The 22,904-nt window shown below is 40.7% G+C and overlaps 1 protein-coding gene across 3 annotated transcripts in view; it reads left to right on the forward strand.

Moving 5' to 3' along the window:
• The window catches only part of usp54b (ubiquitin specific peptidase 54b), a 160,691-nt gene that overhangs the window by 44,898 nt on the left and 92,889 nt on the right, over positions 1-22,904 (forward strand). For all 3 annotated transcript variants that reach the window (XR_009807721.1, XM_061907485.1, XM_061907486.1), the window contains exon 3: positions 4,564-4,656. Coding sequence is in view for 2 of the 3 variants with exons in the window: in XM_061907485.1 (XP_061763469.1) it covers positions 4,564-4,656 (93 nt within the window). In the remaining variant the exon portion in view is untranslated. The remainder of the gene's footprint in view (positions 1-4,563; positions 4,657-22,904) is intronic.

Raw genomic sequence — 22,904 nt, forward strand, 5'->3', positions numbered from 1 at the left:
TGTCCTCCGGAACAAAGAGGAAAATAACCATCCAGATTTTTCTAGGCGCAAAGTACAAAAGCCAGCATCTGTGATGGTATGGGGGTGTATTAGTGCCCAAGGCATGGGTAACTTACACATCTGTGAAGGCATCATTAATGCTGAATGGTCCATACAGGTTTTGGAGCCACATATGTTGTCATCCAAGCTACGTTATCATGGACGCCCCTGCTTATTTCAGCAAGACAATGCCAAGCCACGTGTTGCAACAGCGTTGCTTTGTAGTAAAAGAGTGCGGGTACTTTCCTGGCCCGCCTGCAGTCCAGACCTGTCTCCCATGGAAAATGTGTGGCGCATTATGAAGCGTAAAATAGGACAGCGGAGACCCCGGACTGTTGAAGGACTGAAGCTGTACATAAAACAAGAATGGGAAAGAATTCCACTTTCAAAGCTTCAACAATTAGTTTCCTCGGTTCCCAAACGTTTATTGAGTGTTGTTAAAAGAAAATGTGATGTAACACAGTGGTGAACATGCCCTTTCCCAACTACTTTGGCACGTGTTGCAGCCATGAAATTCTAAGTTGCTTATTATTTGCAAAAAATAAAAAGTTCGAGTTTGAACATCAAATATGTTGTCTTTGTAGCATATTCAACTGAATATGGCTTGAAAAAGATTTGCAAATCATTGTATTCCGTTTATATTTACACTCTCTAACTAGTGGTTAGAGTGTCCACCCTTAGATAGGTAGGTTGTGAGTTCAAACCCCGGCCGAGTCATACCAAAGACTATAAAAATGGGAGCCGTTACCTCCCTGCTTGGCACTCAGCTTCAAGGGTTGGAATTGGGGGTTAAATCAGCAAAAAAGATTCCTGGGCGTGGCCACCGCTGCTGCTCGCTGCTCCCCTCACCTCCCAGGGGGTGATCAAGGGTGATGGCTCAAATGCCGAGGACACATCACACCACACCTCGTGTGTTTGTGACAATCATTGCTACTTGAACTTAACTTTAATGCATTGTCCAGTACTGGGAGACTTTTTTTTGTCGTGATTTTACTTTAATCTAAAAAAAAAAAAAGAAAAAGAAAACGCCATCTTTGTGATTTGGGTTGTTTCCTCGCCCGTTATCGTGATTTTTTTCTTTTTTTTTTTTGTGGTCGCAAATTGTGCGGAAAATAGTCCCCGCCGCGTAAAAAAGCCTCGCTTCCTGTCGGAACAAATGACCCTCACTCAAGTGGTTTCCGCGACTCGCTATTTTTGATAACGAGGGGACGCACCTGGGGGGGGGGAAGCATGTTGTGTTTCCATGACGACCGAGTGCCAGCATCGTGCCGTGGCACTTCGGAGGATTTTTTGTATTTTTTTTTAACGCCGCCGTTTGATTGGTCTTGGCCGCGTTTTTCTTTCTTTGTGTAAGGTTTTTAAGAGCAGGTTCAAGACCCACTTTTTTAATTTGGCTTTTTCCTGATATTAATTATGTTATTAAAGTCATTTGTTTTTTTCCTTTTTATCCTATTAGTTATTCAAGATTTTATTTAGTTATATTTATGATTCCAAATAAATGGGTTATAAATGGGTTGTACTTGTATAGCGCTTTTCTACCTTCAAGGTACTCAAAGCGCTTTGACACTACTTCCACATTTACCCATTCACACACTGATGGAGGGAGCTGCCATGCAAGGCGCCAACCAGCACCCATCAGGAGCAAGGGTGAAGTGTCTTGCTCAGGACACAACGGACGTGACGAGGTTGGTTCTGGGTGGGATTTGAACCAGTGACCCTCGGGTTGCGCACGGCCACTCTCCCACTGCGCCACGCCGTCCCTGTTGGGATTTTATTATTTATTATTTATTATTACAGAAATGCTGTAATAAATTAAGCATGATGAGTTGAGCATATGTCAGCATGTGGCCCCTTTTTTAACTCCTTATTGCAAACGCTTACTTACAGTAAGCCATTAATTTGACTTAGTAAGTCATTATTTTGTCATTATTTTGACTTAGTATGTCATTATTTTGTCATTATTAGGACTTAGCAAGTCAATATTTTGACTTAGTAACTTACTAAGTCAAATTAATGACAAAATAATGACATACTAAGTCAAAATAATGACTTACTAAGTTACTAAGCATGTCATAATTTTGACTTAGTAAGTCAATATTTTGACTTGGAATTTTACTAAGTCAAAATACTGAAATACTTAGTATCTCAGGTAACTAGGACTGTTTTGAGATATATATCGTATATCGCCATTCAGTAAATGGAGCGGAAAACACAACCAGAAATTGTAGGCTTTTTCATGCGACGAAGCCGGCCTACTTCACCGCAGTCTGTAGTCTGTTGCCCCACCACGCTGTGGTGGCGACAGGCCGAGTTACACCGATCTTTACACCCACCCACTCCCTTCCCCGGTCTGTCCGCCGAAGAGACACCATCTTAACCAACACATTTTCTGGGGGAAACATTGTTATTCATCATTTATTTACTGTGTTTTCATTGTATTTTTATATGTTTTTAAATCAATCAATCAATCAATGTTTATTTATATAGCCCCAAATCACAAATGTCTCAAAGGACTGCACAAATCATTACGACTACAACATCCTCGGAAGAACCCACAAAAGGGCAAGGAAAACTCACACCCAGTGGGCAGGGAGAATTCACACCCAGTGGGACGCCAGTGACAATGCTGACTATGAGAAACCTTGGAGAGGACCTCAGATGTGGGCAACCCCCCCCCCCTCTAGGGGACCGAAAGCAATGGATGTCGAGCGGGTCTAACATGATACTGTGAAAGTTCAATCCATAGTGGCTCCAAGACAGCAGTGAGAGTCCCGTCCACAGGAAACCATCTCAAGCGGATCAGCAGCGTAGAGATGTCCCCAACCGATACAGGCGAGCGGTCCATCCTGGGTCCCGACGAGCGGTCCATCCTGGGTCTCGACTCTGGACAGTCAGTACTTCATCCATGGTCATCGGACCGGACCCCCTCCACAAGGGAGGGGGGGACATAGGAGAAAGAAAAGAAGCGGCAGATCAACTGGTCTAAAAAGGAGGTCTATTTAAAGGCTAGAGTATACAGATGAGTTTTAAGATGAGACTTAAATGCTTCTACTGAGGTAGCATCTCGAACTGTTACCGGGAGGGCATTCCAGAGTACTGGAGCCCGAACGGAAAACGCTCTATAGCCCGCAGACTTTTTTTGAGCTCTAGGAATCACTAATAAGCCGGAGTCTTTTGTGATGAGACCAAAATTTTACTTTATGGCCACTTGACCATGCAGCCCATTTTTCCTTAAGTGCCTCCTTATTGTGCATCGTGAAACAGCCACACCACAATTTTTCAGAGTCCTGCTGAAGTTATTTGTGGTTTTTTCTTTGCATCTCGAACAATTTTCCCGGCAGCTGTGGCTGAAATCTTCGCTGGTCTACATGAATCCCTCATTTTCTACTTCTTAATAAGCGTTTGAACACTGCTGATTGGCATTCTCAAATCCTTGGATATCTTTTTATACCCCTTTCCTGTTTTATGCAGTTCAATTACCTTTTCTCGCAGATCCTTTGACAATTCTTTTGCCTTCCCCATGACTCACAGTCCAGAAACACTGAATGAAAGATGCAATGGTCTTGTCAGAACCCCAGAAACTCACTGACCTTCTATAGACACACATTAATTAGTGAGGATTGGAACCTTTATTAGCCATTCAAACCTGTTTGTGTCAACTTTTGTGCATGTTATCATGGGGTATGTGAACTTTTGATCGGGGTCATTTGGGTACTTTCTTTTGTCACTTTGATTTAAAAAGAGTAAACACAGTTGTTTGCCAATAAATAGCTTTACACAACCATTAAGCATGAGTGGAAGAAAGGTTTTTGCGTTATCTCTGAAGAATGGCCAAGAAATGATCAATTCTCCCAGGGTATGTAAACTTATAAGCACAACTTTAGGTAGGTAGGTCTTTTTTGTCATTGCACAAGTACAACAAAACTTTGTTTTCAGCACAAACCCGTTCAAGTTCCTGGGTTACAGATCAGGAATGGCGATGGGTCGCCACAAGACTGGGCTCCTAAGGGGGCCCAGTCTAAAGTGGGCAAAAACCTCCAGTGCAAAGCACATATTCATATTACAACGTACATCTCGAGATATCTCGCAACAGAAGTGAGGGAGTGGGGGCCACTGTGGCAGGCTGCATCCGTCCATCACCCCTAAGGGATTTGCATCAAGGGCGTTGGATAGGGGATGTGTGTGTGGCGTATATTGTTTTTAAATACAGAACTCTCTGAAAAATTGTGTTATGACTGTTTCAAGAGACACATTAAGGAGGCACTTGAAGAAAAATGGGCTGCATGGTCGAGTCGCCAGAAGAAAGCTACTTCTGCGCAAATGTAACCAAATATCCCGTTTGCATTACGCCAAAAAGTACAGAGACAAGCCTCAAAACTTCTGGATCAAAGTCATTTGGCGTACTGAGACCGAAATGTTACCTTTTGGCCACTCGACCATGCAGCCCATTTTTCATAATATTAACTTTGTAAAGAACTTTGCCTTGCACGTCATTGATTGATTTATTGTCTGATTTCGCGGCAGGTTTTGTGGCACCTGGACATCTTCCGCAGAAGCTTTCGCCAGCTGACCACGCACAAGTGCATGGAGGACTCGTGCATCTTCTGCGCACTGAAGGTAGAAACATTTTAGCGGCCCGAGGCGCATTAACGTGTTTGTTCTTTGTCATAATGCACTGATGACGATGACGGACAGTGACCGCGGTTATTGATTCTTCTGGTAAAGCCTGTTCTTTTGCTCTTATTACAGCCAACTAACACAATAAGGTCCATTTGGCACGACATAACTCTAATATGATTAGATTTCTGACAAAGTGGATACAAAATTGTACAGAAATATTTTCTGTTTGAAAATAATCGACTAAAAAGCCTGGTGGGACACACTTTTAGTGGTTTATTTTCTGATATCATTAACCTCATTAAATGACAAAAATGCTCATATTTAAGTCACAAATTACAAAAGCATTATCAGAGATCTTCTTAATGAAATGAGCGCTCTGCAAGTCAAAGATGTTCTATAACACAGGTGTCAAACTCAGATGTGGCCAAACCACTTCATTTTATTTGGTCCTCGAAAGCCTGGAAATAATATTTATCAATGAAGTACTGTAACGTTTCTTACTAAATGTGTTCTATTTTTCTATTTTGCAAGAAACAAAAAAAATTCCTCCATGTAATCGCAAGTTATGTTAACTTCAATATTGTCTAATTATGTAAAAATATATGATCAAACATTTAAACCATTTTTTGAATAGAAATAAATACTATTAATAATAGCTACAAAGCAAGTTATCCATCAAATAAAAATAAAAGGGAAAGTAGCAAAATATTTCATGGTAAAATTTTGAAATGTACTGTGGTTTTTACAGCATTTTTCTCTAAATGAAAAAAAACAGTATTTTTTTCGTTACTGTAATAAGCTGTGGTCCCATTTTGGCATTTACAGTAATATACCAAAATATCTACAGTTGTTGATTTGGGGTAAAAAAACAAAAAACAAAAAACAAATTGGAAGCTCAGGTGCCAACATTTTACTGTAAAATTGCAGTTTTTCTTATTCACAGTAAAAAAAAACAAATGTAAATTTTACAGTAAATTTGTGGCAACTTTTTTAAAAACAATTTTACCACAAAAACAGCAGTACTGTTTTTCCACTTACACTAATATACACTACATTTTGAGGTGAAATTATTGCAGCTTGGCATATTTTTTTTACATTTGAGTTTTTAAGAAACACAGGTGTCCAACTGGTGGCCCCCACTTCATTTTATTTGGCCCTTGAAAGCCTGGAAATAATATGTATCAATAAAGTACTGTAACGTTTCTCTGTAAATGTACTCTTTCTTTCTATTTTGGGAAAAAAGTAAAATATGTACTCCATGTTATGTTAACTTCAATATTGTCTAATTATGCAAAAATATATGATCAAACATTTAAACCATTTTTTGAATAGAAATAAATACTATTAATAATGGTTACAAAGCAAGTTATACATCAAATAAAAATAAAAGGGAAAGTAGCAAAATATTTCATGGTAAAATTGTGAAATTTACAGTGGTTTTTACAGCATTTTTCTCTAAATGAAAAAAAAACAGTATTTTTTCGTTACTGTAATAAACTGTGGTCCCATTTTGGCATTTACAGTAATATACCAAAATATCTACAGTTGTTGATTTAGGGTAAAAAAAAAAACAACAACAACAAAAAAAAATTGGAAGCTCAGGTGCCTAAATTTTACTGTAAAATTGCAGTTTTTCTTATTCACAGTAAAAAAAACAAATGGAAATTTTACAGTAAATTTGTGGCAACTTTTTTTAAAAACAATTTTACCACAAAAACAGCAGTACTGTTTTTCCACTTACACTAATATACACTACATTTTGAGGTGAAATTATTGCAACTTGGCATATTTTTTTTACATTTGAGTTTTTAAGAAACACAGGTGTCCAACTCGTGGCCCCCACTTCATTTTATTTGGCCCTTGAAAGCCTATCAATAAAGTACTGTAACGTTTCTCTGTAAATGTACACTTTCTTTCTATTTTGGGAAAAAAGTAAAATATGTACTCCATGTTATGTTAACTTAAATATTGTCTAATTATGCAAAAATATATGATCAAACATTCAAATCATTTTTTTAAATAGAAATAAATACTAATAATGAATAAAAGTGAAAGTAGCAATATGGTAAAATTGTGAAATTTATCGTTTTTCTCTAATCGGAAAAAAACAATTTTTTTTTTATAGCATTAAATTGTGGTGTCGTTTTGGCATTTACAGTAATACATCCAAAAATCTAAAATGGTTGATTTGCGGTTAAAAAAAACAACAAACCGGCAGCTCAGGTGCCAAAATTTTACTGTAAAATTGCACTTTTTCTTATTTACAGTAAAAAAACAAATGTAAATTTTACAGTAAAATTCTGGCAACGGAGCTGTTTTTTTACCACAAAAACAGCAATACATTTTTTCCATTTACAGTAATATACACTACATTTGGTGAAATTACTGCAACTTACCATATTTTTTTATATTTTAGTTTTTAATAAACACAGGTGTCAAACTCGTGGCCCGCCACTTCATTTTATTTGGCATGGAAATAATAAGTATCAATGAAGTCAGGGTTTCCCACACATTCATTTATTTGTAGCGGCCCGCCACAAAATAATTTCGGCCGCCACAAATAAAAATTTAAAAATTTTCTGATTCGCTTGACCGCTCATAAAAACAATGGGACTCTGTCTGTGAATGGAGCTTGTAGTTACATATTATATCAATATGTAAATATTATATAAATATGTACATAAAGTGTTGTAATTATATTCCAACTCCGCGTTCTTCTTGGTCATCGCCGTACAGTAAAAAAAACAAATGTAAATTTTACAGTACAATTCTGGCAACTGAGTTGTCTTTTTTTTGTTTTAACATAAAAACAGCAATACTGTTTTTCCATTTACAGTAACATTTGGAGGGGAAATTATTGTTTTTAAGGACCCAACACAGAAATACTGGTCTGCTGTATTTGATAACTTAATACAAAAACACAAGTCAGAGATCCTTTACATGACAGGGGATCACTGCTGTTTTTGAGGACCTGATACAGAAATGCTAGTCATAGATTCTTTATTTAACATGGGTGCTCGGCTGTTTTTGAGGACTTAATACAGACATGCTATTGAAAGATTCTCTATTTGACATGGGTGCTCAGCTCTTTTTGAGGACCTAATACAACAATGGTATTGAAAGATTGTCTATTCGACAGGGGTGCTCGGCTGTTTTTGGGAACTTAATACAGACATGCTATTGAAAGATAGTCTATTTGACAAGGGTGCTCTGCTGTATTTGATGACCTAATACAAAAACACAAGTCAGAGATCCTCTGCATGACAGGGGATTGTTGTTGTAGTTTTTGATGACCTTATACAGAAATGCTATTCAAAGATTCTATATTTGACATAGGTGCTTGGCTGTTTTTGAGGCCCTAATACAGAAATGCTAGTCAAAGATTCACTATTTGACATGGGTGCTCGGCTGTTTTTGAGGACCTAATACAGAAATGCTAGTCAATGATTCTCTATTTGACATGGATGTGATCCTGTTTTTGATGACCTTATACATAAATGCTATTCAAAGATTCTCTATTTGACATGGGTGCTCGGCTGTTTTTGAGGACCTAATACAGAAATGCTAGTCAAAGATTCTCTATTTGACATGGGTGTTTGGCTGTTTTTGTTGACCAAATACAGAAATGCTATTCAAAGATTCTCTATTTGACATGGGTGCTCAGATGTTTTTGATGACCTAATACAGAAATGCTATTGAAAGATTGTCTATTTGACCGGGGTGTTCGGCTGTTTTTGATGACCAAATACAGAAATGCTATTGAAAGATTCTCTATTTGACATGGGTGCTCTGCTGTTTTTGATGACCTGATACAAAAACACAAGTTAGAGATCCTCTGCATTACAGTGGATTGTTGCTGTTTTTGAGGACCTTATACAGAAATGCTATTCAAAGATTCTTTATTAGAGAGGGTTGCTCTGAACTCAGTGATCCTCTACATGACAGGGGATCGCTGCTGTTTTTGAGGAACTACTACAGAAGTGCTATTCAAAGATTCTCTATTTGACAGGGGTGCTCTGCTGTTTTTGATGACTTAATGCAAAAACACAAGTCAGAGATCCTCTGCATGACAGGGGATCGTTGCTGTTTTTGAGGAACTACTACAGAAATGCTATTCAAAGATTCTCTATTTGACATGGGTGTGATCCTGGTTTGAGGACCTAATACAGAAATGTTATTCAAAGATTCTCTATTTGACAAGGGTGCTTGGCTATTTTTGATGACCTAATACAAGAACACAAGTCACAGATCCCCTATATGACAGGGGATTGTTGCTGTTTTTGAGAACCTTATACAGAAATGCTAGTCAAAGATTCTCTATTTAACATGGGTGCTCGGCTGTTTTTGAGGACCTGATACAGAAATGCTAGTCAAAGATTCTCTATTTGACATGGGTGCTCGGCTGTTTTTGAGAACCTTATACAGAGATGCTATTCAAAGATTCTTTATTTGAGAGGGGTGCTATGCACTCAGAGATCCGCCACATGACTGGGGATCGCTGCTGTTTTTGAGGACCTAATACAGAAATGCTATTCAAAGATTTTCCATTTGACATGGGTGCTTGGCTATTTTTGATGACCTAATACAAAAACACAAGTCAGAGATCCTCTACATGACAGCGGATTGTTGCTGTTTTTGAGGACCTTATACAGAAAGGCTAGTCAAAGATTCGCTATTTAACATGGGTGCTCAGCTGTTTTTGAGGACCTAATACAGAAATGCTAGTCAAAGATCCTCTATATCGACGGTCGGCAACCCGCGGCTCTTTAGCGCCGCCCTAGTGGCTCTCTGGAGCTTTTTCAAAAATGTATAAAAAATGGAAAAAGATGAAAGGAAAAAAAATATAAAAAAAATATTTTTCGTTTTATTATAGTTTCTGTAGGAGGACAAACATGACACAAACCTCCCTAATTGTTGTAAAGCACAATATTTACATTAAACATACACTGATTCGAGTATTTGGCGAGCACCGTTTTGTCCTACTAATTTTGGCGGTCCTTGAACCCACCTTAGTTCGTTTACATGTATGACCTTCTAAGACGTTTTTGGTGCCACTTCTTTTTCCGTCTCATTTTGTCCACCAAACCTTTAACGTTGTGCATGAATGCACAAAGGTGAGTTTTGTTGATGTTTTTGACTTATGTGGAGTGCTAATCAGACAAATTTGGTCACTGCAAGCTAATCGATGCTAACATGCTATTTAGGCTAGCTATATTGCATCATTATGCCTCATTTGTAGCTATATTTCAGCTCATTTAGTTTCCTTTAAGTCCTCTTAATTCAATTTATATCTCATGACACACTATCCGTATGTAATATGGCTTTTATTTTTTGTGTGCCCCCAGACATATTTGTTTCGGTATTTTTGGTCCAATATGGCTCTTTCAACATTTTAGGTTGCCGACCCCTGTTCTATATGAATAGGGCACTCTGCTGTTTTTAGTCAGTATCACAGGGGTGCCCATTACGTCGATCGCGAGCTACCAGTCGACCGCGGGGGGTGTGTCAGTCCATCTCCAGCCAGGCTTTTTTTTAAAAATAGAGCTAAAAATGAGTGATCATCAATCTTCACCAAGAGGTCACTTAAATGACATTCACGGTACCGGAGGGTCTTGTGAGATGACGCTGGCTGCTGCAAGATCATTATTATGAAATTATGACCGAGAGGAAGGCGAGAAACACTTTTTATTTCAACAGACTTTCGCGCCGTCCCTTCCGTCAAAACTCTAAAGGCCGACTGCACATTTCCTATCTTCACAATAAAAGCCCTGCTTCATGCTGCCTGCGCTAACTAAATACAGAGTCTCGGAAAACTGGCGTGCACAAGCGATCCCTCAGAAAGCTGGCGTGCACATCACTTGTGCACGCCAGCTTTCCGAGACTCTTATTTTGTTAGCGCAGGCAGCATGAAGCAGGGCTTTTATTGTGAAGATAGGAAATGTGCAGTCGGCCTTTAGAGTTTTGACGGAAGTCTGTTGAAATAAAAAGTGTTTCTCGCCTTCCTCTCTGTCATTTTTTCATAATAATGAACTGGCAGCAGCCAGCGTCATCTCACAAGACCCTCGGGTGCCGTGAATGTCAATCAAGCAAGCTACGGAATTTGCCGCCAATGTTTTTCTTGTAAAGTGTATGGAAGCTGGATGAATTAGATGCCAAAAACCGACCACTTTCATGTGGTATTGTACAGAAAGGACACATTTTTTTCTCCTCCATTTGAAAATGTGGGCGTTATCATCATTACTGTCTGATTCCAATCAATGCAAGTCATCAGAATCAGGTAATACACCAACTTATATTCTTGTCTTTGTGAAAGAAAGACATCTATATGTGTTACACATGCTTGTATTATCATTAAACACATTTAACTTGTTTACAAAAATGTCTCTTTCATAAATAAATAAATATAAATGATATATATAAATGAGGTAGATCCCCTCGAGTTGGTCAATTGAAAAGTAGCTGGCCTGCAGAAAAAGTGTGGGCACCCCTGCTGTATCATGTTTAGAAGTGCACTGAGGGGCCGGTGGTCACCAGTTGGCCATACCGAGTCCAGTATACTGTATATATCAGTAGGACACAACATTAGGTACCCCTGCACAATGAAATCGCATTTTGCCTGCTTTGTTTCGCCAAACATTTGGAGTTTGAGGCGCACAACAACACAATCTGTGGCACCAGCGGTGACCAACATGTGTCCGGGTGGAGGCGGAGTACCGTGACTAATGTGCTGTAGTGCAGCAGCAACACACTGTCGGAGTCTCCAGTCCGCCACTCCTCTGTAATTAATTGGCCTGACTGAAAGCGCTGAGCTAGCACTGCCCACGCTAGAACGACACACACACACACACACACACACACACACACACACACACACACGCAAGCATGCGCCTACACACAAATCACTCCCTGCACTTTGATTTGCTGTTTTGTGTGTGTGTGTGTGTGTGTGTGTGTGTGTTCTGGCAATGCTGACTTAATGGGGACATGGCCCTGTTTACACAGTCACCTTTAGGGGACCTCTGATGGTATGGGGACAAAAAAAAAAAACAGGTCCCCTAAAGGGAAACCTTTTTAAGTGATAGTCAGATCCATTCTGAAGATGCCCACGTGATTTTTTTTTAAGCTTCGGCCCATAAAATATGTTTAGTGGTTAGTTTGAGTGTGAGACATTTGCACAGCAGCCCCCTCATCGGGCTGTAGCTGGTACTGCACTCGCTGCTCTGCTCACACTTCTTCCGTGTATAGTTAACCACTTCCACCTGGTCCCCGTAACGAAGGTGGTTTGTTGTTTTGTTTTGTTGTGGTTTGTTTTTGTTTTCTTTAATGGTCCTCAGTAGTCACGTATAAATGTGTGAATTATGCAAAATTATTTAAATTTGGTCCTGTTATGATCCTTTGCTCGGATCATGTTATATTCTGGTTTTTGGTTCCGTTTTCTATCACATCTTGTTAGTGTTTGTCTTCCTTAGTTCCTGGTGGCACTTCCTGTTTGTTTCCGTTGCCATAGTCACGCATTAGTGTCACCTGCCTCTTGTTTTTGACACGCACCTGCCTCTTAATTAATGTCTTTATTTAAGCCTGCCTTTTCCGTTTACTCACTCTCGCATCCTAGTTTCTGTTCCGCGCCACAGGTGACGACGCTGTTTCCCAATTGTGGTAAAGAACTGTTTCTTGTACTTGCTAGCTTCCACGCTATGTTTTTTTTGTTTGTTCCCTAGCTCACATGCTAGCGCTTAGAGTTCTTTCTAGCTCCCATGCTGGTTCTGTTTGTTTTGCCTTTAGTGCCTTGTGCAAGTTTTTCTGGTTCTAGTCTGTTTCGTTAGTGTAAATTAATCGTCTTTTCTTACCTTCACGCTGTGTCCAAGTCCGACTGCATCTTTGAGAGAACGAACCCGCACCACGATGCCAGCTAACCGTTACAGGTCCCCATGAACCATATTAACTCTTTTTTCACCAGGGTCCCCAGTAAGTATGATCAGCACATTACTTCGTCAATCCAGAGATTTAAAGACGTGTATGAGCTAACTGGGCAGTGGCCATTTTACAAAAAAAATGTTATGCCTCCACAACCTGTAGAAAGGGTGGTCCCCACAAGTCACGAACAACCAAATGATAACCTGTGTGTGTGTGTGTGTGTGTTTGTGTGTGTGTGTGTGTGTGTGTGTGTGAGTCACCCGTGGGTGTTTGCAGCTGAGGTATTGTCACCGTGCTTGCTTGGTCTTGTCAGTTGCCACAGACTCGCGTGGTTCCTCGTGACGTCCTTTGGGATAAATGTGCAAAAAATAATCACACGTTAATGTTAAATGATGTCTAATGACAGCTTTGTGTAATATACCCTTTGAATAATATTACGGATAATTGATCTAGTAAAACGTGTTTGTCGTTGTTCATTTCTGTAAATGTATTGAGGAGAATATCTTTTCGAGTAGTATTTTTTTTTTCATTCGTGAAATTAATGAGTGAAGAATTTCAAAGTAGGATTTCATTAGCAAAGTTGCATCTGGAGTATATATCTACTTTTTTTTTTAATATAAAACGCACATGAACTCACAATTGAACCTGGTTTGATGGGACCGGTCATAAATGCAAAAATATGTTAAAAAGGGATTTTACATACTAGATTCAAGATGCCGGCCTATTTTTCACATTTCAAGCTTGTGTCTATAATTAATTATATACTAATGATAATTATCTGTAATGAATTGAGCCACCTAATTATCATTTTTGATGACCATCTCACACAAATTGGATGAATGCATGGTTACATTACATGGTTAAATTATTGAGACAATGAGTTGCAGATAACCAAACAAGACATGCTAATGCTAACAAATAAACGCTGCTATTTATAAAAACAGAAGCTCTTGTAAGTTGTAAACATAGGTAGAAAGTACAAAACATGGCTAGTAACTAGGGTTGTAACGGTACACAAAAATTTCGGTTCGGTACGTACCTCGGTTTAGAGGTTACGGTTCGGTTCATTTTCGGTACAGTAAGAAAACAAGATATACATTTTTTGGTAATTTATTTACCAAATTTGTAAACAATGGCATAACATACATATACACACAGGGTCCATTGCCAGGGTTAAAGTGGTCAACATATATAAAATAAAAACTAAATAAGATAAGGCTCAGAATCGTTTCTTAACAAAACCTTTCTACATATAAATTGCTTTTTTTGATTGATTGAGACTTTTATTAGTAGATTGCACAGTACACTACATATTCTGTACAATTGACTACTGAATGCAAACACCCCAATAAGTTTTTCAACTTGTTTAAGTCGGGTCCACGTTCATCAACACCGCATTGTTCTTCCACCATAGAAGTGGGTCAAAATTTAGTTTTTAATGCAATATGGACTTAAATCTGCTGCTATAAAAATATTTGTTATTGCTTTAGGCTTGCCTGACTCGCCGAGGAGAGGCTGCTTGAATGCGGTGGTGACGCTTCAAATGGGTTAGCATGGGTTAGTTATGAGAGTAGCATATTTTTGTGCGTGGCCCTTTAATATGGGACAGCATGGGATGTGAGTGTGTGGGCGAGCGAGGTGAAGGAGCGGTTAGTGTTTTGTTGGATTGGCTGTGTGCAAGACCTCAATAAAGCCATGATTTGCAACTAATCGCCAAACTCTTCATTTACCCTGGAGTCCTGAGCTGTGGAGACCCACTGCCGGGTAGAGTGAAGGGTGTTGCCCCCGAGAATACATCAGCCCTGTAAGTAGTTGATATAAGTAGTAAGCAGTAAATATTGTCATTAAGTGGTAAATGAAGGTAGTAAGTAGTAAATATTGTCAGTAAGTGGTAATATAGGTAGTAAGTAGTAAATATATGTAGTAAATATTGGCAGTAAGTGCTAAATATAGGTAGTAGGTAGTAAATATAAGTAGTATGTAGTAAACATCGTCAGTAAGTGGTAAATGTAGGTAGTAAGTAGTAAATATAAGTAGTAGGTAATAAATATTGTCAGTAAGTGGTAAATATAGGTAGTAAGTGGTAAATATAAGTAGTTAGTAGTAATGTTTGCAGTAAGTGGTAAATATAGGTAATAAGTAGTAAATATAGGTAGTAAGTTGTACATTTAATCAGTAAGTGGTATTAATATCAGTCGTAAGTAGTAAATATTGTCAGTAGGTGGTAATATAGGTAGTATTAGTATATATAAGTAGTAAATATTTTCAATAAGTGGTAACATAGGTAGTATTAGTATATATAAGTAGTAAATATTGGCAGTAAGTGGTAATATAGGTAGTATTAGTATATATAAGTAGTAAATATTTTCAGTAAGTGGTAATATAGGTAGTATATGCAAAATACGATAAGGGTATCGCAACTGGCTCACCTTTACAGGTACTCGCCCCTGCACCATCTGTGAGCCTGTGGCCTCGCTCTCTTCATCTCTCCTTCTATCAAGGCACCATCGGGACTCTGCATGGCAGGGACGTCCTCCTCCCTGAGTCAAGACTAAGTTTGACCGCATACCTTAACTGGACATCAGTTGGTTGGCATCAGAAGGTTCTCAAATGGGCACCCCCCGTCATTAACGTTTCGTCGAATTAAGCCCATGACGCTTCGGAGGGGCTCGACGGCAGATCCAGCGTCCTGGCTCTACCCCTGCTGAATGCCACCCAACTCTATGTCCCTAGTCCTTCAGTAGGTCGGCTCTGCCACCGCACCTTTCTTTGTATCCAAATCCAGCGTGATGCTTCTTCTGCCCTTTTAGTGGTGTTGGCTACCAGCCGCTTCCTAGCCAGCCCTTCGACCCCCAGCAGTCCGAGGGCTCTCCAGAGCGACCGCCCCGCAAAGCCTCTACAGCCCACCTCCACCGGTAAGTTCCAGGCCTTCCATCCATTTAGCTGGCTCTTGAGGATGAGGGTTTGGTATTTTTTGAGTTTGCGTTCATACGCCTCCTCTATCCTCTCTTCCCAGGGTACTGTCAGCTCGATAAGCACCACCTGTTTAGTTCCTTTAGACCACAGAACAATATCAGGTCTCAGGGTTGTGTGGGCTATCTCCTCTGGGAATTTCAGCTGCTTCTTCAGGTCGACCCGCATCTCCCAGTCGCTTGCCGTGGCCAGGATTCCTTTGTTCCTCCCTCCTGCTGCTGCGCTTTCACCTGCCCTGATGAAGTGGATGAAGCGAGGCCCATTAGAGAGCTGCCTTGTCCTCTTCCTGGCCTGCTCAACACCCTCTGCCAGCTGAGCAAGGATCTGGTCATGACGCCACCGGAACTTGCCATCTGCTAAACTTGAGTGACAAGAGGAGAGGACATGCTCCAGGTTGGCTATCTTTCCACAGAGTGTACAGCTGGGACTCTCTACCATTCCCCAAGTATGGAGGTTTGATGGGGTGGGCAGGACATCATATGTAGAACACAGCAGGAACTTAATCCGGTGGCCTTCCATGCTCCAGATGTCCTTCCAGGTTAGAGATCTGTCTTTTACACTCTCCCATCTAGTCCAGCTGCCTTGTTTGTTCATGGTTACTGCCTTGACATGCCGGCTTTCCTCTTCAGCCTTTCGGACCTCCCTCTGCACCAAGCCTCGCCGTTCCTTTGGGTCAGCTTTGTTCCAATTTGTTCTGGAAGAGCAACCCAGACCAAGTCTTCCCTGGGCTACTGATCCCACAATGTCCGCGTGATGCAGTCGATCCTCCGCCTCCCTCAGCGCTTCGCTAGCTGACCACTTTATGCCTGACCTGACGACAATGCCTGCTTGTCGTACTCGCTCGTCTTTGCTGTCTCGTAGCATCATAGCCTGGCGTGTTTTTGTCACCTTGTACTCCTCCACCACTGATGTTATTGGCAGCTGTAGCTTGCTTCCTGTGCTGTACAGTCCAATGGAACAGAAGCTTCTTGGGACACCCAGCCATCTCCTCAAGTAGGTGTTCAACTTCCTCTCCAGACTCTCAACTGTGGATACAGGTACCTCATAAACTAGGAGTGGCCAGAGCAGACGGGGGAGAACCCCATGTTGGTAACCCCAGGCCTTATACTTGCCCGGGAGGCCGCACTTTTCTAGGGATGTCATCCAGGCTTCTGCTTGGCTAAACATTTCTTTCACACTCAGTCGGTCTTTGAGATCTGCCCTGTACCACTTCCCCAAGCACTTCACAGGCTTCTCTTGGACAGTTGGGATGATGTTCTCCCTGATCTTGAAGCGAAACCGTTCCTGAACACGCCCTTTCTTCAGAACTAGGCTTCTGGACTTTGCAGGTTTGAACTCCATCCTTGCCCAATTAGTGAGCTCAATCAGGTCCTCCAAAATGCATCTTCCTTCTGGCACTGATCTTGCTGTGATGGTAAGGTCGTCCATGAACGCTCTAATGGGTAGCATCTGGACTCCGCTTGCAAGGACTGCGCCTCGACATAACTTCTCTGCCGACTTGACAAGAAGGTTCATCGCTGCAGAAAATAAAATCACTGAGTGGTATTAATATCAGTCGTAAGTAGTAAATATTTTCAGTAAGTGGTAATATAGGTAGTATTAGTATATATAAGTAGTAAATATTTTCAGTAAGTGGTAATATAGGTAGTATTAGTATATATAAGTAGTAAATATTTTCAGTAAGTGGTAATATGGGTAGTATTAGTATATATAAGTAGTAAATATTTTCAGTAAGTGGTAATATAGGTGGCCCTGCGATGAGGTGGCGACTTGTCCAGGGTGTACCCCACCTTCCGCCCGATTGTAGCTGAGATAGGCGCCAGCGCCCCCCGCGACCCTGAAAGGGAATAAGCGGTAGAAAATGGATGGATGGATGGATGGTAATATAGGTAGTATTAGTATATATAAGTAGTAAATATGTTCAGTAAGTGGTAATATAGGTAGTATTAGTATATATAAGTAGTAAATATGTTCAGTAAGTGGTAATATAGGTAGTATTAGTATATATAAGTAGTAAATATTTTCAGTAAGTGGTAATATAGTTAGTATTAGTTTATATAAGTAGTAAATATTGGCAGTAAATGGTAATATAGGTAGTATTAGTATATATAAGTAGTAAATATTTTCAGTAAGTGGTAATATAGGTAGTATTAGTATATATAAGTAGTAAATATTGGCAGTAAATGGTAATATAGGTAGTATTAGTATATATAAGTAGTAAATATTTTCAGTAAGTGGTAATATAGGTAGTATTAGTATATATAAGTAGTAAACATTTTCAGTAAGTGGTAATATAGGTAGTATTAGTATATATAAGTAGTAAATATTGGCAGTAAGTGGTAATATAGGTAGTATTAGTATATATAAGTAGTAAATATTTTCAGTAAGTGGTAATATAGGTAGTATTAGTATATATAAGTGCCTCCTGGTGGTCGGGCCTGTTCCCATGGGGCCCGGCCGGGCACAGCCCGAAGAGGCAACGTGGGTCATCCCTCCAATGGGCTCACCACTCATAGGAGGGGCCATAGAGGACGGGTGCATTGTGAGCTGGGCGGCAGCCAAAGGCAGGGCACTTGGCGGTCCGATCCTCGGCTACAGAAGCTAGCTCTTGGGACGTGGAACGTCACCTAACATGTCATGAGGGAGGTGCGGGACATTGAGTCCGAGTGGACCATGTTCCGAACCTCTATTGTCGAGGCGGCTGATTGGAGCTGTGGCCGCAAGGTTGTTGGTGCCTGTCGTGGCGGTAATCCCAGAACCCGTTGGTGGACACCAGCAGTGAGGGATGCCGTCAAGCTGAAGAAGGAGTCCTACCGGGTTCTTTTGGCTCATAGGACTCCGGAGGCAGTGGACGGGTACCGACGGGCCAAGCGGTGTGCAGCTTTAGCGGTCGCGGAGGCAAAAACTCGGACATGGGAAGAGTTCGGGGAAGCCATGGAAAACGACTTCCGGACGGCTTCGAAGCGATTCTGGACCACCATACGGCGCCTCAGGAAGGGGAAGCAGTGCACCATCAACACCGTGTATGGTGCGGATGGTGTTCTGCTGACTTCGACTGCGGATGTTGTGGATCGGTGGAGGGAATACTTCGAAGACCTCCTCAATCCCACCAACACGTCTTTCTTTGAGGAAGCGGTGCCTGGGGAATCTGTAGTGGACTCTCCTATTTCTGGGGCTGAGGTCGCTGAGGTAGTTAAAAAGCTCCTCGGCGGCAAGGCCCCGGGGGTGGATGAGACCCGCCCGGAGTTCCTTAAGGCTCTGGATGCTGTGGGGCTGTCTTGGTTGACAAGACTCTGCAGCATCGCGTGGACATCGGGGGCGGTACCTCTGGATTGGCAGACCGGGGTGGTGGTTCCTCTCTTTAAGAAGGGGGACCGGAGGGTGTGTTCCAACTATCGTGGGATCACACTCCTCAGCCTTCCCGGTAAGGTTTATTCAGGTGTACTGGAGAGGAGGCTTCGCCGGATAGTCGAACCTCGGATTCAGGAGGAACAGTGTGGTTTTCGTCCTGGTCGTGGAACTGTGGACCAGCTCTATACTCTCGGCAGGGTTCTTGAGGGTGCATGGGAGTTTGCCCAACCAGTCTACATGTGCTTTGTGGACTTGGAGAAGGCATTCGACCGTGTCCCTCGGGAAGTCCTGTGGGGAGTGCTCAGAGAGTATGGGGTATCGGAATGTCTTATTGTGGCGGTCCACTCCCTGTATGATCAGTGTCAGAGCTTGGTCCTCATTTCCAGTGAGGGTTGGACTCCGCCAAGGCTGTCCTTTGTCACCCATTCTGTTCAGAACTTTTATGGACAGAATTTCTAGGCGCAGTCAAGGCGTTGAGGGGTTCCGGTTTGGTGACCGCAGGATTAGGTCTCTGCTTTTTGCAGATGATGTAGTCCTGATGGCTTCATCTGGCCGGGATCTTCAGCTCTCACTGGATCGGTTCGCAGCCGAGTGTGAAGCGACCGGAATGAGAATCAGCACCTCCAAGTCCGAGTCCATGGTTCTCGCCCGGAAAAGGGTGGAGTGCCATCTCCGGGTTGGGGAGGAGACCCTGCCCCAAGTGGAGGAGTTCAAGTACCTAGGAGTCTTGTTCACGAGTGGGGGAAGAGTGGATGGTGAGATCGACAGGCGGATCGGTGCGGCGTCTTCAGTAATGCGGACGTTGTATCGATCCGTTGTGGTGAAGAAGGAGCTGAGCCGGAAGGCAAAGCTCTCAATTTACCGGTCGATCTACGTTCCCATCCTCACCTATGGTCATGAGCTTTGGGTCATGACCGAAAGGATAAGATCACGGGTACAAGCGGCCGAAATTAGTTTCCAGGTCTCTCCCTTAGAGATAGGGTGAGAAGCTCTGCCATCCGGGAGGAACTCAACGTAAAGCCGCTGCTCCTCCACATCGAGAGGAGCCAGATGAGGTGGTTCGGGCATCTGGTCAGGATGCCACCCGAACGCCTCCCTAGGGATGTGTTTAGGGCACGTCCAGCTGGTAGGAGGCCACGGGGAAGACCCAGGACACGTTGGGAAGACTATGTCTCCCGGCTGGCCTGGGAACGCCTCGGGATCCCCCGGGAAGAGCTAGACGAAGTGGCTGGAGATAGGGAAGTCTGGGCTTCCCTGCTTAGGCTGCTGCCCCCGCGACCCGACCTCGGATAAGCGGAAGATGATGGATGGATGGATGGATAGTATATATAAGTAGTAAATATGTTCAGTAAGTGGTAATATAGGTAGTATTAGTATATATAAGTAGTAAATATTTTCAGTAAGTGGTAATATAGTTAGTATTAGTTTATATAAGTAGTAAATATTGGCAGTAAATGGTAATATAGGTAGTATTAGTATATATAAGTAGTAAATATTTTCAGTAAGTGGTAATATAGGTAGTATTAGTATATATAAGTAGTAAATATTTTCAGTAAGTGGTAATATAGGTAGTATTAGTATATATAAGTAGTAAATATGTTCAGTAAGTGGTAATATAGGTAGTATTAGTATATATAAGTAGTAAATATGTTCAGTAAGTGGTAATATTGGTAGTATTAGTATATATAAGTAGTATATATTTTCAGTAAGTGGTAATATAGGTAGTATTAGTATATATAAGTAGTATATATTTTCAGTAAGTGGTAATATAGGTAGTATTAGTATATATAAGTAGTAAATATTTTCAGTAAGTGGTAATATAGATAGTATTAGTATATATAAATAGTAAATATTTTCAGTAAGTGGTAATTTAGGTAGTATTAGTATATATAAGTAGTAAATATTGGCAGTAAGTGGTATTATAGGTAGTATTAGTATATATAAGTAGTAAATATGTTCAGTAAGTGGTAATATAGGTAGTATTAGTATATATAAGTAGTAAATATGTTCAGTAAGTGGTAATATAGGTAGTTTTAGTATATATAAGTAGTAAATATTTTCAGTAAGTGGTAATTTAGGTAGTATTAGTATATATAAGTAGTAAATATTGGCAGTAAGTGATAAATATAGGTAGTAAGTAGGTGGTAAAGATAGGTAGTGAGTAATAAATATACAGTAGGAAGTAAATATTGGTCTGTCTGTGTTGGCCCTGCCATGAGGTGGCGACTTTTCCAGGGTGTGCACCGCCTTCCGCCCTATTGTAGCTGAGATAGGCGCCAGCGCCCCCCGCGACCCCGAAAGGGAGTAAGCGGTAGAAAATGGATGGATGGATGGATGGATGGACAATTTCCCAACTCTTATGGAAACGGGGTTTGTAAGTAGTAAGTAGCAAATGTTGGCAGAAGGTGGTAAATATAGGTAGTAAGTGGTAAATATAAGTAGTAAGTTGTAAACGTTTGCAGTAAGTGGTAAATATAGGTAGTGAGTAGTAAATGTACAGTAAGGAGTAAATATAGGTATGGGAAGTAGTAAACCCTGGTAGTAGTAGTAGTAGTAGTAGTAGTAAGTAAGAAGTACCCACAGTGGATGTTGCTGCAACACTTGATGTGTCCCAAGTGCAGCAGTCAGGAGGAAAGAGGAGAAGAAGAATGGGAAGAAATGGGAAGCGGGGGAAAGATGAATGAAGGTGGGAGTTGCTGTAGATGGCTGCAAACTTCACAATTAGACACACACACACATATATATGTATATATATATATATGTATATATATATATATATATATATACACACACACACTCCTCCCCGTACCTCCCTGGCTCCCACAGTGGGGTATATCCCCCCTCCATTCTCCTTGGCGCATTGCTGCAGTCATAACACACACACACACACACACACACACACACACACACACACACACACACACACACACACACACACACACACTACGACGACATTGCCTTCCCCAGCCCTCAGCTCTTTTAATACGCCGTCTTCCCGCCCCCGTAACCGCCGCCATCTTGGGCCGCTGCCTCCCAAATGCCAAGTAGTAATAAACATAAGTAGTAAATATATGTAGTAAATTGTCAATATAGAGTAGTAAACATATATAGTAAGCAGTTAATATAGAGTAGTAAACATAGGTAGTAAGTAGTCAATATAGAGGAGGCAAACAGGGGGAGTAAGTAGTAGACATAGGTAGTAAGTAGTAAATATATTTAGTAAGTAGTCAATATAGAGTAGTAAATATAGGTAGTAAGCAGTAGTTATAGGTAGTAAGTAGTAAATATGTGCAGTAAGTAGTCAATATAGAGTAGGAAACATAGGTAGTAAGTAGTAAATATATGTAGTAAGTAGTCAATATAGAGTAGTAAACATACATAGTAGTAGTCAATATAGAGTAGTAAACATAGGTAGTAAGTAGTAAATATATGTAGTAAGTAGTCAATATAGAGTAGTAAACATACGTAGTAAGTAGTCAATATAGAGTAGTAAACATAGGTAGTAAGTAGTTAATAGAGAGGATAAAACATAGGTAGTAAGTAGTAGACACAGGTAGTAAGTAGTAAATATATGTAGTAAAAAGTCAATATAGAGTAGTAAACATATATAGTCAGCAGTTAATATAGAGTAGTAAACATGGGTAGTAAGTAGTCAATATAGAGGAGGCAAACAGGGGGGGTAAGTAGTAGACAAAGGTAGTAAGTAGTAAACATATTTAGTAAGTAGTCAATATAGAGTAGTAAATATAGGTTGTAAGCAGTAGTTATAGGTAGTAAGTAGTAAATATGTGCAGTAAGTAGTCAATTTAGAGTAGGAAACATAGGTAGTAAGTAGTCAATATAGAGTGGTAAATATAGGTAGTAAATAGTAAACATAGGTAGTAAGTAGTAATTACATGTAGTATGTAGTCAATATAGAGTAGTAAACATACGTAGTAAGTAGTCAATATAGAGTAGTAAACATAGGTAGTAAGTAGTTAATAGAGAGGATCACACATAGGTAGTAA

The sequence above is a fragment of the Nerophis ophidion genome, linkage group LG08 (assembly GCF_033978795.1).
Source record: "Nerophis ophidion isolate RoL-2023_Sa linkage group LG08, RoL_Noph_v1.0, whole genome shotgun sequence".
Taxonomy (NCBI): domain Eukaryota; kingdom Metazoa; phylum Chordata; class Actinopteri; order Syngnathiformes; family Syngnathidae; genus Nerophis; species Nerophis ophidion.